The sequence below is a fragment of the Falco peregrinus genome, chromosome 10, assembly GCF_023634155.1.
Source record: "Falco peregrinus isolate bFalPer1 chromosome 10, bFalPer1.pri, whole genome shotgun sequence".
Taxonomy (NCBI): Eukaryota; Metazoa; Chordata; class Aves; order Falconiformes; family Falconidae; genus Falco; species Falco peregrinus.
Genome location: NC_073730.1, coordinates 1,147,501 through 1,166,761, shown reverse-complemented (window position 1 = coordinate 1,166,761; position 19,261 = coordinate 1,147,501). Strand labels below are relative to the sequence as shown.

The 19,261-nt window shown below is 41.9% G+C and overlaps 1 protein-coding gene across 9 annotated transcripts in view; it reads left to right on the top strand.

The window, feature by feature from the left end:
• The first annotated feature begins 2,284 nt into the window (after positions 1-2,284).
• The window catches only part of NEK7 (NIMA related kinase 7), a 75,205-nt gene continuing 58,228 nt past the window's right edge, over positions 2,285-19,261 (top strand). For 3 of the 9 annotated variants that reach the window (XR_008748942.1, XR_008748946.1, XR_008748947.1), the window contains exons 1-2: positions 2,288-2,491; positions 16,460-16,544. Coding sequence is in view for 3 of the 9 variants with exons in the window: in XM_055815000.1 (XP_055670975.1) it covers positions 16,488-16,544 (57 nt within the window). In the remaining 6 variants the exon portion in view is untranslated. Of the gene's footprint in view, positions 2,492-2,625; positions 3,105-16,459; positions 16,545-19,261 lie in introns of those variants that run through there. The other 6 variants (XR_008748945.1, XM_055815000.1, XR_008748944.1 and 3 more) reach the window with 5 other exon arrangements.

Below are 19,261 nucleotides of genomic sequence, written 5' to 3'. Positions count from 1 at the left end.
AGCAATTGGTAATGTCAGGCTAAAGTAGTCATCAGATACAGGCGACTAAACAGAGAAGTCAAAATATTATGGAAATGTATAGTGAAGTAACAACAAGGAGAAAATAAAGGAAAAAGAATGAAAGTGAGAGCAGTAAGTACAAAAACACGATGCAAGACAAAAAAAGCCCAATACAGTCAGATTAAGCAAAGGAAGACGGTGACAAATCTACCAGAAAAGAAGGCAAGCAAGCTCTGGGTTATTCTCATTTAATGCATGAATGTAGAGAAAGCTTCAAACACTGGCTACGTCTTCCCTGTGATTGTGAACTGCTCATTTTCCACCTGAGAGAATCTAGAGAAGAGAAATAGCTGGATATTACAGTATAATTGCCTTTAATTAAAAAAAAAAGATATCTCATAAGACAATATTCTGTGATCAGCTACACATCAAATATCAATCCCTCCTTTTTCCATCACAGGTTTTGCAAATACATGACTATCTCATGCAACTAAATTTCTGGTTGAGACTAAGGGGACTTTTGGAGATGGAAAACATTCAGTGGAATCACTGACTATAATTCTTTTGTGTAATTTCTTAACATTATATGCCAGGTCTATCAAGTTTTCACTCTTTGGTATGTGGGGAAACCTGAAGTATTGCACTTTTTACAAGAAAACAATGCAGGGAATTCTTGTTCAAGAATGCTTTTGCAAGATAGTTTATTCGTGGGAAAAAAGAATTCCCTTAATTGTGTTCCAATTTATTCTCTTGGGCTGTACTTTTTAAAGAAATACAAAATGTACTTCAAAGGGGAACATTGTAGTATATGTCCGATTCCACAGGCAGAGTGGTCACCTCATCACTGTATTGGGCTAGTGACATCAAATAACCCAATGCTAATAAAAAGGAAATGTGCAAAATGATTAATAAATGTGTTAACATCAGAGAAAAGAGGGCCAACAAAAAAATAATTTCCTTTCAAACTTCTTGTATACCTGAATACACCGCAGATCTCTCAAAGCTGAAGACTTTGCCTCAAAAGCAGACAGTATAATTTTATACAGAGGAAGGTAAACAGATTTTTCCCAGACACACTGGCCCATTTCCTATTTATTCTGCGAGATTTAAATCAAGTATAACTTTGATTGTTACAAAGGAAAAGCCTCCCAAACCCAGCCCTTAGGAGAAGTGAGACTTTGGTTTCGAAAAACTAAAATACATCTGATTCAAGAAGGTTTTAAGTTACTGTTTTCTCACTAGAGTGCCAGAGATCTCTGTTTTACAGAGGGTTTCCACACTTGAGGAAGAAGCCGTTCCATCACAATAATCCATAACCTTACTGAGGAATTGTGGTCAGCTTTCATACTTCCCCCTATTATTGTTTTTTCAGATCTCTGTACCTTGAAGTTAATTGGTTGTCCTCATCCTGAAGCAGGCTAAACTTTCAGGAACCTGAAAAGTAGTAGCAGTCTGCAATTCAGCATTTTTAAATCTATTTAACCACAGCCCTGTTGCAACTGTAGAAGCTATACAAGTATACTAACAAGGAGCTTGAGTCACGTTCAGCTGCAATACTTGGTCACACCCGACGTCTGGTAGATCGAGTATGGCAACGGACACGCCGGATGAGCAGTCTGTCCTTCGGCACCCCGCACCGCCCAAGGCAGCCCGGCCCGAGGCCTGGGCCCAGCACTGGCTGAGCCTCAGGGGTGCAGCCCCCGGCACCCCGAGGCCTAGGCCCGCCTGCAGCGGTGCAGCCCCCGGCGCCCCGAGGCCTGGGCCCGCCTCTCCTTGCACTCCTGGCGCCGCCGGGGCAGCGCGGCGCCCCCCGAGCGGCCGTGCTGGGGGGGGACCTGCGCTGCTGGTGCGGGTCGAGGCCCCGCTGCGCTCGATCGTTTCGTGATTATAAACATCATACGCGTGTTTATGCACCAGATGAACGGTCCCCGTCTCAAAATATTCACAAGCCAAGCAGTTTGCGAACGAGCCGCAGGTGCCCCGTACAGCGGGGACAGGGGCAGCCGGGCAGCGCTCCCCGCCGCCGGACGCCCGCAGGCTGCTCGCGAGGCGCCGGCCGAGCCCTGGGCCGCCGCGCTGCCCTCCTTGGCCGCAGCCGTGCGCCGTGCTCCCCGCGGGGGCCCGGCCGCCCAGCGCCAACGGGAACTCCTGCCGGGCCCCGGGCAGGCTGCGGGCCCGGCGGAGCACACCCGCGGCCGACGGACTCCTCGCCTCCGGCCGGCAGGGGGGCGGCGGTGTGAGGCGGGGCCGGGCGGCCGCCCCGCCTCCCTCCTCGGGGATGCCGGGATGTTTACGGGCCCGGCCGGAGCAGCAGGGGTCGGCGAGCAGGTCGGGGCTGCGGCGGGTGCCTGAGCTGCCCGCTAGGAGCCTCGCTAGGCGCCCGCGGTCAGCTCCGGCCTGGCCCCGGGCCTTGCGGTGCCGGAGGAGCCGGGGGAGAGAGGAGGTTGGTTTCGGGCCCCCACGCCAGGAGAAGGCGGCGCCAGGCTTCCCGGTGAGCGGGGGGGCGGCCGGGCCGCCGAGCGGGCGGCGTGAGGCCGGCGCCGTGGCGGGGTCCCAGTGGTCGCGCCCGCTCTCCCGGAGGCGCTCCCTCTCGCTGCTCCGCGCGGGCGGCTGCCGGGGTCCCGCCTGCCGAGGTCCCGCCTGCCGCCTCCTCCCATTGGTTGCGATGGCTCTCGCTCGCGGTGCGATTGGGCGCGGCGGCTGCCGCTCCGCCCGCGCAGGGATAAGGAGCGGCGCGGGTCTGGGAGCGAGAAAGTTTCTGCGCGGTGCTGAGCGGGGCGGGATGGCCGCGGCTGGCCCTGGCGCTGCCTGCGCCCCGCATCGGGTGTCCCCGCCTGCCCGCGCCCCGTCTCTGCGGCGAGCGGCTCCTTGGCAGCTGCTGTGGCGTTTCGGCCGGCAGTCGCTGGCCCCGCCGCGGAGCGCGGCTGTCTCCGCTAAGCGGCGAGCGGGCGGCCGGGGACGCTGCCCGACGGAGGCCCGGCACGGCCCCCTCAGCGCGCCTCAGGCTGCCCGCGGCCCGGCCGTCGTGCGCCCGCTGGGGTCCCCGCGCCTGTGCCGCTGCCGGGGCGCTTCGCGTTCATGCCGCAAGCGTAGCGGCTTCCCAGGTTGTTTCCTGTCGTTGCTGGCCGGCTTCCCGCAGGCTGCTGCGCCCTCCTCTCACCTAGGAGGCTGCTGGCGGGCGGATGCTCCCCGCGGCAGCCCAGTCCGGAGGGTTTCACTCAGCACTGAGTAAAAATACCGCCGTCAACGGGAGCCGCGGCGCTGTGGCGTGGGCAGAGCCCCGGCCCAGGCTGGGGGTGGCTGCTTCTGCCCCGCTGCCGCCCGCCCGGGGAGCCGCCCGGCCCCGCAGCAGCAGCGCCCGGGCGGGCAGGGGGCGGTGGGGGGCGCCCGGCCCTCAGGACCGCTCTTGCAGGTGCAGCCTTTCGTTGTCGCTGCCCTTGGCAGCCCCTGCGGCGGCGGCGTCAGCCGTGCTGTCTGGTGAGGCTCCCAGACGGGGCAGCGCTAGCAGCTGGACGGGCCGTGAGGAGCTGAGGCCTACCGCGAGAGGCGCCGGCAGAGAGACCGCTGGGGTCCCCACTTCTGATCCGCTGGCAGTGAGCCACCTCCATCTGTTGGGGTCCCCCCACTCTGCTAACCTTACGTGGCACCCCATCTTGCTTGTATTAGTACTGGCATTGAATTCCGTCTTGTGTCCATGCACACAAAGTACACCTGTTTGCCTTCAGGATTCAGAAGTTCAGAATATTGCTCTTTGGGAGGAATGTGCTTTGTTTTGCTTTGCCTTTCATGAGGAGCGTCACTTCTTGAAGGGCAAAACTACTTAGGATGTTAAACCTACTTCTGATAAAAGGCAATGAGGTGTGAGATTTGTGTATTAAATCACACCAATATTTGATTCTTGATATTGGAGAAAAACTATTAATTTTTTTCATGTCTTCCACCAACTGAATGGTAAATTTTTCTTTTGTCACCTCTGAGATGATAGCACCGTTTTCTCAGGTTGCAATGGCAGCATTGCTTCTCAGGGAAGGTTGCACATGCATAGTAACTTTGCTGAATGTACTGGATATATTTCCTGTATAAAGCTGATTTACAAGCTTGAGATGCAGAAATTACTGTGAATGATATGTCGATCTAAGGTAGACACGCTTGGGATGATGAGATGTCAAGTGGGTATTTGCAGCTCTGCTAAATTAGGGAGAATGAAGTTTAAAAATGTTTTACTTTCAAGGCTATCTAGGAGACAATTCAGCGTTGCACTGCTATAGAATTGTCAGTATCTGAAATTTTGGACTCGGGCTGTCTTGAGAGAAATAAAATGCAGTACAAAAAGTCATTAGTTCCTGGGCTATGAAGAGCTTAGGCAAAGGAGGGAGAACTGTTTTGTGTTGTGGGAAAAGTGAAACTTAGAAGCAATGTCTGAACAGCTCTAAAATAAGAACTTCAAGGCCTCCGGGTGTCTTGGTGTTTGTTTTTCTTCCTTTTTGATACTAGAAGAAAGAATTCAGTAAGAACAATTGTTCTTTAATTTCAAAACATGAAGATATATTTATAAATAACTGATGTTTCAGTAGATGACTTCTCAAAGCACACTTAGAGGTTTTCACTGTAGGGATAGCGATACTGCCTTTATCATAGAGATCTTGTATTCAGCATCCCAATTAGTCATTGGAGTAATAAAATAATTTGAGAATAAATCAAGTCAATCAAAACAAGATTTTTAGTTGGCTAGAATTCCTTATCACAGTGTCTTCCAGGGTCTACAAGAATTGGACAAGTAGAATCTCATCCTTGCCATAGAAACTTTTTTCCAAAGGAGGAAACAAAAATCTAACATTTTAGAGTTTGTCTGAAGGCCTGTGAGCATATGAGGAACTCAAATGAAAAACAGAGTACAAGAAGGCCATTGCTCATTTTATGGTGACTGGTGGTATCTTCTGAATTGCAAGACAGAACACTATAGCCCACCTATACATTTCTTTTTTTGTGCAACAAAGTTGAGCTCAGTTGCACAAAACATGGTCAGTCCAGTATATTTGTCCACAGAGGCAATTTGGTGAGGCAGTTTGTTCATGCGTGCAAAAAACTCCCATGTTTAATAAACTTAGTACAATATCCTGCATTTACAACTGAACGTAGGGCTAGTATATCGCCATTGATGCCTTGTTGGCTTCTCAAGTTTGACATTGTTCCAAACATCTGTGCTGAATGGTTGATTTCACCTTGGAAAGTCTCCTGGGAAAAGTCAAGCTGCAATAACTTCTTCTCTACCTCCAAGGGAATTTTTTTGATTATTTGGGGCTTATCCAGAAATCCCTCCTGATTTCTGAGGAGTGGCGCTTAGAAATGATGCGGAGGCAGGGGGATTATTTTGTGCAGGCTAATCCTATAGATAGTCATAGGAGTTAACTGACTAATTTCCAGAGAATTTGTTCAGTTTAGCTGCGTTCCATGTGCTTTGCAACAAAGATGAAAAAAACTGACTGGAATACCAAAGTGGTGATAAGGACAGCCTTTCGAGTGCTGGTTTGCTGTATTTATCACCCTTTGATCCCCTGGGCACATGGGAAGGAACTCGGCACTAGAGTGAAGTACAACAGCACTACCTGTTTCCTTTTTATTAAGTATTAAAAGGATTTTTCCTGGCTGGTTAGTTAAAAAAGCTGAAGAGAAACAATGCTATTAAAATGAGTTGCTTCTCTGGTGAAGATGATCCTGTGCGTTTCTCTGGCATGTGAAACATAACTGTGATTCAGTTGTGATTTCTGTAGCTAGAAAATATGTGATATATTTCAAGCGCCATTATTCCCTGCTGGGCAAAGAGAACACACGCTTATGTAAGGGAATTTGTTATAAAATTTTAAAAAAGGCATTAAAAAAAGAGGAATTTTAAGAAAATACTATGAAGTATCATGTTAAAACCCTGTTGCACATAGTTAATCTTCTGATATTAGTGACTCGTAACAGTTGATTATAGGTGACAAAGTAAACTTACTCTTTGCACCATCTGGCTTTTGGGAGTGTGCATTCAGGACTCTTTGCTTTAATCTGCTTGGAATGGTTTATAACAAATTTATTGCTGTGTAATAGCTAGATCTGTGTTGGACTAGATTAATTACAGTGTCATAAAAGTACATGTAAAGCTTGTATCCTTGCTGAAACCTTTGGGAGAGGTTTGAGTTAGGTGCTGCAAAGTGCTGATGAACCAGTCTTCTTCAGTTCATTTTGATTTCCTGTTGCCAGTGTGTAAGGTTTACAAAATTATTGATTCCTTGAAAGATGGAAGGCAAAAATACCCCAGGTGAACTTGAAGTTCTTTATAAAAGAAGTAAAAACTGGTGGTGGGAAAATGCATAGGATTCTGTCCTGTAGAGGCCCTTCTTCTATACTCTTCGCCTTCATCTGAGAGCAGATCCAAAGAAGGAGGTGTCTTTGCAGCAGTGAACTTCAGTACTTCCCCTGACTGACATTCAGAACTGTGTGTTAGGTACGTGGGCTGCTTGTGAACTCCTGCTTATCTCCATGAACTTCACAAAAGGAGCAGGGAGCAGCCTGCAAACAGAGCACTTAATGTACAGCTAGTTATTGAGGGTACTCCAAAAATGGGAATGGATCTGGTATGTTTTAGCTAGTGGTGTTTTAACGTAAAACACAGAAACAGCTGTGAACTTGAGTGTTGGCCTGCTTCTGAAGTGAGTGTGCTGGCTGCTTGCTGCTTTGCTTCGGGACCCAGGGATCCTGGATACTAGTGTCACACGTGGTTTCAGGATTCAAAGGTAATGCCAGTCAGAGGTCAGAGAAAGCCTGTTAAATATGACTGGCGTTTCTTTCTGATTCTGTATAGCACTTCATTCATTTTATCATCTTTGAGGTAGTGCTGATTTGAAGCTGTATACTACAGTAAAATTTCTTTTCAGCTAGCAAATGTGCATCTGACACCTGCAGTATACAGTATATCGCAAGGTATTGTCTTGCACTGGTTTCTAAGACATTTAGACATTCCTTTAAGGATTGTGTGAAATTTATTGTTAAATGTATTCTGCTTCACCTGTAGCGATGTGGATGATACCAGTCATGGTTGTGGCACAGGCAGACTTTCAAACTGGGTGTTTTTTCCCCTGTGCCTAGCAATAATGGGTTTATCTGATGATGCTTCTGGCCTTTTAACTTGCCCTGCATCTTTTTTTAACTCTTGTGTGAAGCTCAGCCGTTACACTTTTAGTGAATCTCTTCAGCATTTATTTGTGAATAATTTATTTTTACAGATGCATTTAAAACCATCCCTTTGTCAGGGAAAGGTCTCTTCCCTCTCTGCATACTGGGGTTGCAAGGTTTTGGGGTTGTAAAGGTTTCCAAATCATGTTTTAACTTCCTTTCTCTGAAAATCTTTGCATTATTTTTGCAATTTGACTTGTTACCCTGGCTTACTCTCCTTCCATTTACTTTGTTTCCCTTTTCTACTTTCCCCTCCAGCATTTTGTTGACAAAACTGTTGGCTTGGTGTTGAATGCATTGCCTTCTCTCTATGCTGGCTCTAGCTTTCCTGTCATAGCTCCTTCAGGTACTTGTTAGAATGCCTACCTAAGGATGAAGTAACATGAAATGTGGTGAGCTAATGTACTGGCGTGCTGTTGCCAGAAGGGAGATGTTCTGTTTCTTCTACAGTCTCCTTTCTGCATCTCCCATCTTTGAACTTCCCCTACTTACTTTTTATTTGGCACTCAGCAGACTCCTGTATGCATTGATTTAGCTCACAGCTTGCAGAACGTAAACCCAGCTGTATTAGGGAATTAAATCAGCTCAGCAAAAGGTCCAAAGAGTTCAAGAAGGCTATGCAGGATCACGTGGCAGAGAAAGGGAGACACCAAAGGTGTCAATGAGCTATTAGATTGGCTTGTATAATTTCATGTTAGAGATGTAATTTGATAATAGGTTTAACTGACCTAAGTTAGCACTGCTGAACCCCCAGCTGTGTCTTCTCCTCTGTCTTTTGCCATCGCAGTTCTGTTCTTGTCTCTGCAATGGAACAATTCAGGGAACTGAACTGGAAAAAGTGATGTTTTTGCCCAGGTTAGTTTTCAGCTAGTTTCAGTTACCTTACAAGGAGTCTGGGTAACCACAGGAACCCCACTGGAAGGAAGAAGGTCTGGAAGGGATGGCTGAAGGCAGCGGAAGCAGCAGCATCATGTCATCAGTTCACACTTAGAACTGCATCCTTACAGAGGCAGTAGCACAACGGAGTGTGTTGTGGGCTGCGAATTTGCTTTCATGATGGTATGGTGGTTAGATATGATGCTTCATTCCCTGCAGAACTTTTCACTGTGATGTGATTATGATTCACCTGTGTTCTTTATAACTGCCTATTCAGTATGAAGAAATGGGTTATCTATTTTCTTTCCAGGTGAATAGAGTTAAATGAAAATTTAACTTTGCAGAAGCCTGCAACCTGAGCAGTTTCAGTTCCTGTTTCTTCTTCAATTGGTATGAGATAACAAACAGATGGTTCAAAAAAGACAAGTCAGTGCATGTACAACCCTTTGGGAGCACCTCGCAAGATAAGCAATCTACGTGAGTGACATAATTGAAACGGAGAGGGAGCAGTAAACAAAATATAACTTAAATTGTGTGAATGAATGGAGAGGAAGGGAAATGGACTTGTGAAGCAGGAGAGCTTGGACTTTTATCTCCTAGTCAGACAGCACTGACAGAGAGTGAACTTAGTAGTTGGGGAATGATAGTGGCATCTATATTTTCAGGATTGAAATGAAAATATGCCTGGTAAATCAGGATGAATGAATGAGAAAATTGCATATGAACTCTTAGTGTATTCCTATACTTTTTTGCAAGTAGACTTCATTTGTGTATGGATAGTTCTGCTTTTGCTAAAACCAACTCTTAATCCAGCTTAACTAACTGAATGTTTTTTGGCTTCTTTCACTGCATTGCCCGTGAGTAGGGCATTTGGACATGTTTGTTGAAAAATTCAGTATTAGTTATTCTATATAGATAGATGATAGCTACTTGTAGATTAGCATGTGCTGAGAATGTGTATTGTTTGTCCACATTCAAGGCTGTTCCTACAGAGGAGAGGAATGCCCTGCCATCCCACGGAAAGTATTGATCTGGTAGTGTATTAAAAATTAAAGGCTTTTAGAAACTGTTTCTAAAATTAAGGCTAATCCTACTTACTTCTGTATATGCATCTATATTGAGTTACTTTCAGTGCTTTAAAAGTAGCAAATACAACTTCTCTCTGATGTCGATGCTTTGGTAGAGAATTTTACAAATGACTATGTATTTTTCACATTTTAGAAGACTCTTTTGTTGTTTGTTTTTACAATGTGAAGCAAATATTTCATTTTTACCACTGTCAGCTGATAGTAAATGTTCTGTTTACACCCACAGAATGCATAATTATAAATATACTGACACATGTGTATGTATATGTGTACATATTTATATATTATGCATATATATTATGTGTATATGTGTGTATACTAATTGGGATAAATGACATATTTTACTGTGCTAATGATTAACTTCATCTTCCAGTCTTGAGTTTGCTTTATCCGTTGCCAATTAAGGTCTTGATTGCCTTGGCAGAGTTCAAGTGAGTGCATTTTGCTATAATAATACGTATATCTGACTTAGCTATGCATGGAGTGAGAAAAATAAACTAGTGTGGTAATTATTTGGCATATATCAAATATTTGTTAACTGACTGAATAGCTTAAATAATCAGCAACATTGCAGCACATCTATATTTTATATATATTGCAATATAAATTAAATAACTCACTGTAGTATTTTATTGGCAACAGTACATTGTGGATTGTATGTTTCTTGTAATTTGTGATTAACAGCAGACTGATGAAAAGCTTAATATTTTTGAGAAACACACAGTGTGGGCTGGGCAGGAGCATGACCAGTTGCAGATCATGATGATTAATAGAAAGCCATTGATTAGCTATTATTTTTAAAGTGTTTCAGCATTATTTCATCATTTCTAATGCTGCCTTTTAGCAGAGTGTATAACTTTCTGAATGGATAACGTAGTAATGTGGGTGTATTTAACCAGATTTCATTTTAATTGTCTGTGTTGGGAATAATTTACTGAAAAGACTGTGTATGTCCTATGCTGTCATTCTTATTATTTGGAAATCTGGTTTTGTTTTTTTTTTTCAGTTTCAGTCTCTTGCCACTCAAGTTAAATGTACCCATATTAAATACTGAGTTTGGAATGCCAGTGGGATAAAAGTGGATGAATAACTTCTTGAAATGTATTTTCACACTTAAACTACAACCCAGTTGAGTTTCATCTTTCCAGTTGCCTTCTGGTGGGGTGTGGAGGGAACCTCAACAAACGCAATTTGAAGTAATAGAGCAGAGTTTTAGGTTAAATTCTGGGGGTGCTGGTTTTCTTAGACTTTTTTGGAGATATTCAGCTACAGGAACTGTATAAAGACTTTGGATATGTCAGTGTTCTCAGAGCTGCTTTTTGGGTACTGTGTGCAGGCTGTTTTCTAAGTATTTCCCAGTCTTTAAGAACGCACTAAAAATAGTATCTGTGAAACTGAAGTGACTTTAACTTTGCAAGTGGAATGTTTCTATTATGACATCAAAATGTATGTGTTTCTCATGTTCAAGGTTTATGCAGAGCACCAGGACAAATATTACATTCTAATGTTAAAGAATTACCACAGATTTAGATTCCAAGTTGGTTTGCTTTACAGGCTGTGACTTCCGACTTCTTTCTTCGGAACACTCGTAGCTGTGCTGTCATTTAATGTAACATGAATGATAAAATCGGGATGCTTGCTTTACAGCTGCTGACATTCTCTTGCTTCATCCCCGGATCTTGCGTGTGTGCATCCTGAGCCCTTGCTTTTAAAATTACTTTGAAAATTTCTAAACTGCAGCCTCCACCCTGGATGACAGCATTAAGTGGATGCTGGAAAGAGCTGATCAGTGCTGGTGACCTGGCAAAAGTGTGGCCAGGTTTGACTGGCAAGCCGGAGCCCTCCAAGAAGCCAACCTTTTGCCTGAGAGGCAAAGGATGGCTGTTGGGGCAGTATGTTTTATAAACCAGTGGGATGGCTGGTTCTTAACCTGCTCGCATCGAGCTTAAGGGCCAAGCTGTTATTGCTGGGGCTAAAATTTGTCTCCTCCCAAAAGGTGTGTGGCTGTAATCTAGGAGCTGAGTGTTGTCATTATGTCAGCGTGGCTCTCCAGGTGACAGAGAAGAGGGCTGGAATCAGACCAGTATGCTTGGGCTCTCTGGCATGAACTCCTGGGATTAACACTGGTGTGGTGGGTAGAGTAATTGTGTTTTGGATATTCAGTAAGACGTTTAGAAACCCTTGTTTCCAGAGCACGTGAGGTTTTTTAGTTTCAACCTGGGTGACCATTTGAGTGTACTACCTAGGTTTAAATTGTGCTTTTGGGTACCTGAGAGTCAACATGTGATATAAGCAAATGGGAATATTCCTTTAGCTTGTGTACTTATATGGCAGCGAGTATTTTTTTTTTTTTTTTACATATATATATATATATTTCTCAGCTTAGGATGATCCTTTTCTTTGAATTTAGTTTGTAAAGACAATTGAAAAGTTTAGGGATGTAAAATTTGTCATTTTAAATCCATGTTAGATACTGAAGAGCCTAGCTTGACACCAAAAATTAGGGAGTGTGTAGGGTAAGTGGGTAGTTGTTTTTGGAGGGCCTCAGCTCTAATCTGACGAAAATAATGGTTATAGTAAAACCTAAAAATGTCTGACTTAATTGATGGTGTAATCCAGAAGAAATGTAGTACATTGTTGTTTGTGACCAGCAACTGAAGTGACTGTGTACCTGATCAGCACATTGTGAAGAGTGTAATTTCATGTTCCTCTTGTAAACAATTATGTGTAGTAGTTACATTTATATTCTGCAGGAAAGAAAAGACAGATTTTCAGATTCTTGGCAGAACTGTAACACTCTGAATATTCTTTTAAGTATATACTTTTTAAAGTGTAGCTGTTTCTTCTTTGACCTTGATTATTGTATGTCCCCACTTAGGATACAAACCAAAAGTATATAGTATGTAGCTAATGGAAGCCATGTATCATTGAGACTATTAATGCTGTTTTCTGCAGGAGAGCATTGCAAGTTCTTTGTTGTTGTAGAACTGCTGTCTGTTAAAGCAATAATACTATTGCCTGGACACCATGAAATGTATTTCAGTATGAATGGTTTATGGACTTTGAGCTACGAAACTAGTGTTTAAAAAGCATGTTTCATGTGATTAGACAAGCATTCGAGCTTTTTTTCTCCTGAAATAATGTGATCACGTTTATGAAGACTTAGTTGCAAGACTTAAGTCACAAGGATTTCAAGTTTTTCCCCACGTATCTTGCTTTTCTTTTAAAAACGTCATTTTAAAATATATTCCAGTGCAATGTCAGTGATGAATTCTGGTTCCTGTTCAGGAGTATGCCCTCTGCTCTGATTTCACTGACAGACATGGGTAATCCTACCTCCTCTAGCAGGCTAGTGGAAACCACCTGGAAAGCTGAGTGCTGACTGTGGGATGTGAGCTTCTGTTGGGGTGTGGGAGCACACCCTTGCATTTTGGACTGTTTTGTGGCTTTGCACGATATTTAGTTGCATGGGCAGATATCCAAGAGCTTTGACAGGTGGCCAGTAAGGAGGTGAATAAGGACAGCAAGGCCTGTGTACAAAGGAAGGAAAAGGTGTTATTCCCAGTTCCTAGGCAGTTGCATCCTGCATCCTTTGTTAGGTGCCACCTACTTTTCAATCAACTGAAAAAGACAAAGATTTAAAATATTAGTAGTTAACCAAAAGTTTTCTCATACCTGCAAAGTGTTAGCAACCCTAGAGTATAAGATTTAGGTATCTGTTTATGTTCATGGGATCACTATTGTGTACAGGTTGGTCTGAATCTAAATGATTTTTATCTTCAAAATGATGAAAGTCATCTTTGCAAGATAAATGATTCAGAGCGCCTTTCATTGTTCCTATATTTGCAAGTGGTGTGGTGAAGGAAAGGAGTCCTTTCCTCCTACGTGATCAGTGTGAGAGCATTAAAATACGTTAGTTGTGTTTGATGCTTTAGATGCTTTGGGTGGTGGTGATATAGTTGACTTGCCTCTCACTTTATCTGTTGTCTGTTTTCCATGAACCAGTGTATATCGTGGTGATGGATTTGCAGAAGAAGGCTGTAGTATTACATGTTTAAAGAAGTGATAGACGTGTCACATTTAGATGTGTTTGGTATTTGCTTTTCAATTTTAAACAAGTGATGACTCTTTCGCAGTATTTTTAGTGTCTTTTCAACATAAATTAGAAGTTGAAAACCATCTTTGGAAGAACAGTAATTATTGCCTCAAATTAAATTTAAATGCGATATCTATTATACCGCTGTTTTGACCTCTGGAGTTTATTATCAAGGTGAAGGGCATGCCTCGCTATGAAAACAGTCTTCAAGCAGCAGAATTTAATTCTTACTTATGTTGACAAACAGTACAAAAGATTCATTTTGCATTCTTGGCACTTTTTTGTATCCTAGGCATTTTGTATGATCAAAATGCCAAATTACTCTAAAATGTGAATCTATCATGCAGTCTTCAAAGACAAAAACAAGTTAAAAAAATGAAAGAACTTCCGTATATGGACAGAAGATGCCTATCTTTGCCTTTCCTCTGTGAAAACAACAAATCCACAAGTTAATAAATCTTCCATGCTTCCTATGGTAGAACATTTATTACCTCTTTAGTTTGCTTGCTTTTATTGTAAAAACAAGCCACAGAGGGCAGAGCCAGTGGCAGTGGTAATGATATGACTTCTTTCTAGTCTTTCCCCAAATTAAAAAAGACACACACAAATACCCAAACACTTCCAGTCAGTGCCTCTGACCATTCAGACGAGATGAGCGGATTGTATAGTTCCTGAATCAATATACGTTATCTAAACTTTTCAGCTTAGATTAATGAAATCTTGGATAAATATCTGCAATAGAGGATAAAGAGTTTATATTTAGTTTTCTCCCTAGGGCTTTTGAAACAAGTGTTTATGGCCCATAGGGTTCATCTATTGGTGCATTACATGGCCAACAGTTTTCAATATGTAAACATATTAGTAAAACACACTGCAGAACTTTCAGTAGAAATTTTGATGCTATCAAAAAGATTAAAATTCTTATAATGTCTCTTCAAAATAGAACTTCAGAAAAGAATTCTTAACAGTGATAGAAAGATCTCTACAGCACGAAATTAGCAGAACATTCCTTAAGATTGCCACATGTTCCTCCCCCAGAATCTATTGCAACAGCATAAACCCCAGTGAATCTAACTGGAGAATTTAGGTGCATCTTGTGTCAGCAGTTTAATTTTCAGTGCTGTTGTGTTATGATTTCTTGCCTTGGTGGGGAGGTTGTATGGGAGATGTTACAGAACTTGCAAGAAGTGTCAATACTGGTATCCTAGGGCTGGCTAAAAGATTACCTAGCCCAGGGGTGTGCAGAACATACCCTCCCTGTTTCCCCCTTTCTCACCGCGCTCATTCTGACAGTCTTATAAATGTTTGCAGTTCCTACCTCCTCTTCTCTGCCTCTCACCTCAGTTTGATAATTGATGTTTTTTTCTCTTGACCTGCCTGAAATTACTTTTTTTGGATCTCTTTTATCTATGGATTAATTACAGCTAATACTCAACAGAAAGTCCCAAACTGTACGCTTCATACAGGAGTACTAAGGATAGGAAGGCAAAGCCGCGGGGACCCTTGGTCGCTCTGGAGCATGGCTGTGGTTGGGGTGGTACTGGGATGGTGTAGGTGGCGGCTGTGAGGGGAGAGCGGAGGCAGATAGCTCATGATTCGTGTATCCGGTGCACTGCTTAGAACACTAGGGCAGTGTATGGAGCAACTTTGCAAGGCTGCAAACTGTGACAGTGATTACTTGATAATGTTGTCACAACGATGCTGTAACAATGACAATGGTACTGTGAGCACAAGCTATTTGTTAGTTTCTTAAATATTTTGCAGTGGGCTTTGGAAAATGTTTCGAAGGTTTGCTGCTTTCTGTTGGGAGTTAATTCTAACCTTTTAAATGTTCTCTAAAGAAATGACTGGGAAGATTTATTCTGTGTGTGTTTCAACAGAGATAGATTGCATGCTTTCGTGCTGCATTTAAATGCTATTTGAGAAATTTTTACGTACTCATTCTGAAGAAAGGTTTGTGAAACATAAATAGCTCTGTGTGCAGAAGGGCATGTTTGCAGTATTTGAAGTATATAGATTTATCAGAATAAGTTTAACCATAGGAAATTTCCTAATGTTAAAGAGTAAGAGGTATCAGAAAAGCTTTTATGTCAAACCATCTCTAGAACTTTTAGGATTTGGAGCAGGAAATAAGAAAATAAATAATAAATTGAAAACTAAAAACAGTTTTCCAGTCAGATGCATGACTTGTTCCTCTGAAGGCCTTGGCAGGTTTGAACAGCTAATAGGCAGAGACAGTTCGTGTTTGTTTGACACAAAAGTTGTTCAGAGCTTGCCTTTTATTTTTATAAAATTTATTCCATTGTCATTTGAAGCTGCTGGTGAAATTTCTGTTGTCTTCATCTGAACAGAGATGGCCCTCATAGGCACCAATAAAACTTGGTGCTGCACCTGCTCCCCATCAACAAAATGTCACGTAGCCTAAGAAAGGGTTCGCTTAGCTGAGAAAAATGCCTTGTGAGCATTTGCATTTTTGTCTCTCCTGTTCTTCCTAGTAATGATTCGGCACATTTTGCAGCCCTTACTATTGGTCAAAGCCGTGTGTCTCTGTGTCTCTGCCTTGGGAACTTGGCAGGCATCTTTCCTCCCATCTTACTGATGGGATCAGAGAGGCTCACAGTTGGGAGTAGAGGCTCCGTTCCCAATATGGTATCTCAGAGCCCTCTTAGCTAGCTCATCGTAATTTAATGAGTTTGTGTGTAGCTTTTTTTCTGTTTAGATGGAACTACTCTTGCGTACTCCCTAAAATCTACAGATAAATTAATGTAACATAAACAGTACGCATGCAGCAGTTAACCCTTCTGCTGATCTGCTATTTCGCATGCTGGCCAGAGATCTGTGGTCAGCAGGCATCTGTGTAGTTAAACAAGCGACTGGTGTTCTGAAGAATAATGGGGTGATGCAGCTTTTATCAGACAGAGCTATTTATCTGGCTCAAATAGTTTAATGCACACCTTCTAATAATAAACCACTACAAATATGTGAACTTATTTCATTTTATAGAACAGCTAAACATGAGAAAACTTTATTCTCAAAACAGCGCAAGGCTGAAATTGGTTAAGTTTTAGTTATAATTGTTGAATGTTCGTAAACTCGTGTGCCAATGAGAGAATTAATTTATCAGCTGTGGTGATGTTCGTGGATCATAAATGCATGTTGAATTACAGCATATTTCTCTTTTCAGGACATAAGGGACGCTTTTACGTGACAGAATGGATGAACAGTCACAAGGCATGCAGGGGCCTACTGCTCCACCATTTCAGCCACAGGTACTTTTTTTTTTTTTTTTTTTTTTTTTTAGAAAACAGTTACTCAAGAGTGGATGCTATCACTTTATCACTTGTAAATAGAAGAGAAAAATTAGGAAACATTATTTCTTATGGGGACAAAGAAGCTGTAAACAGAATATATTCTGGTCATCTTGAAATTAATTGCACATCAGTCTTACATTTCATAGAAAATAATTGCTTTTCATTTTTGCCTCCTACTGCTTCACTAACTTTGAGGTTTTGGAGATGGAGTGGGAGTGGGAAGCAAAGATGAAGACAGTTGTTTTCCTGAGAAATGGTGAGCTGTTAAACGTTACATGTTTTGAAATTGTATCAGAAGTACCATATTTATTTCAGACGGTTACTTTCAGCTTACTCTTCTTATACCCCTGACAGTGATACTGTATGAATTAGTGCCTTTACCTGTTGAAACCAGGCAAGAGAAATTCCCTGTAGCTGTAGTTCCGTTAGAAAGAAGATGCATAAGAAATTGAGTCTTTGCATATGTGTTGATGGTGTGAAACAAAGAATAAAGATTATCTGATAAGGGATAATACTGGGATATTGCTTTTTGACATTTTTAGGACTTTGAAGAGAGTGCAAGAAGCATGTAGAGGACTACCTTAAATGTATGTAGTGGTGACTGTTCCAAAGTAAAATCTGGGCAGTTCTGTACAAAGCAGGAACCCAAATTTTGTAGTTGTTGATGGCATAGCTGATAAGGCAGTTTGTGCCCTTTATTTTACAAAAACTAAGGTGAATTCTAGCTTGTGAAATAGAGTAAATTTTACAATAACCAGCTTTTCTTAGCTCCAGTGTTTTTGTTACAGCATTGTGGTAACAAAAAATCTGGATTTAATAGCATTTATACCAATGAAAAACAATTAGAAATTTGAGACGAATGTTTAGCAATGCATACAGATGTTTTGAGAAAACATGTTTTGTAATTTAGGCACGAACACATGAAAACATTAAATTTTGTTATGAATATCATAAAATGTCCCCATGATTGTTAGTTTTTTTCTTTCCTGACTAAACAGAAAATAGAACACAGCTGATCAACGTTTCTGTATTTCTGGGAAACCTTCTGATGTTTTCCATTTGCTGACTACAAACAGGTTTCATATTTCCTCATCTATCTTCTGAGTATTTGAATACTTGTTTCTGATTTGCAGAGTCAAATTTTTGAGGACTGGTTTAATTTTAGGAATATTATTCTAACATACAAATTCATGCTATGAATTCATGCTAATAAAATATACTTCTAGTTTTACTGTTCCAATAGGGTTCATCTTCAGGTAATGCAGTAAACTGTGGTAAACTAAGGACAGACCTAAAAGAAATACTGCTGTAATAATCAACTAGATACTTTCTGGAAAAGAAGAAAGTAATGTTTATTCTGAGCTTTGGTTAACTGTCAAAAATTTTCATAATCTGTGTCTTTTTTTTTTAAATTGGTTACTGTGTAAACTGCACTAAGCATGGTTTTTGTGATTTGATTTTTCTCGAGACGGGTTTGTGGATCTGAGGTGAACCTGCATCGGAATATTGACTGTTTTGCATTTCAAGGGGAGCAAGCATGCTCTGATATGTTGCCAGAGTAATACTAAAATAGTAATTCAGTGACGTTCTTGTCTTGTTAATCCAAATTGTTTTTCCTCTAAGCCAGATATATACTTTAATTCTTACAGATTTCTCTGCTAATAGAGCATGCTTATGGTGAAAACTAGTAACAAAAAGATGTCACTGTACTGATTGATCCTACATTTAGGAGAAGCAAAAACTGTGATTGAAAATACAGCAGGTTATAAGCAAGAGATGAGGTAATGGTTTACAAAGAATTGTGTGTCAGGTTTTGATAAACCTGTGAATCTTTTCCAGTTCTCTTGCGCATTACAGTGTATGAGTATATGCTGATATTAGTAGCAAATTAAATTGCCCCTAATCACTGAAATCGTTGGTGAGGAACATGAGAATGTTTAGCCAAACAGTATAATGGCTTAGTCCCAATCAGTTTGAAAACACTGTTTCACAAAATGACAGAATGGTTGATGTCGGAAGGAAACTCTGGAGGTCATCAGGCCTCCGGCTCAAGCAGGGTCTCCTGAAGCAGGTTTCCCAGGACCGTGTCCAGGCTGCTTTTGAGTGTCTCCAAGGAGGGAAACTCCACAACCTCCCTGGTCAACCTGTGCCAGTGCTCAGTCATGCTCACAGTGAAAAAGTGTTTCCTGTTTTCCAGATGATTAATGAAGATGTTGAGCAGGATTGGACCCACTATTGACCCCTGGGTAACTGGTAACCCTGCTGGTTACTGGCCTCCAGCTAGACTTCATGCCATTAGCAACTCATTTTCTATTTGGAATTAAGTGCCTGAAGGCTCTGTCATAGTCCGTTACCTACAAAGTTAAAACACTGTACTTCATTATATCACAAGGACATTTTGAAAGTCTAAGTACTCCCAAACCTCTTGCATATTGTAAAAAGAATTATGCAAGAAGGTAGGAAAATACAGATTAGTAGTCTGATACAGCAGACTAAATTCTAGAATTTTCTCAAGAACAGAATGGGAGCTTTGTAGCATCTGAAGAGAAAATTGTGACTCTTACTAGACCTGATAAACCATTAATCAAAGGCAGCATATATCCCTTACTGTTTGGTGGGTTTTTTTCCTAAGCTGAAGAACAATAGTTTATGAAGTGTCATACAGAAAACATTGC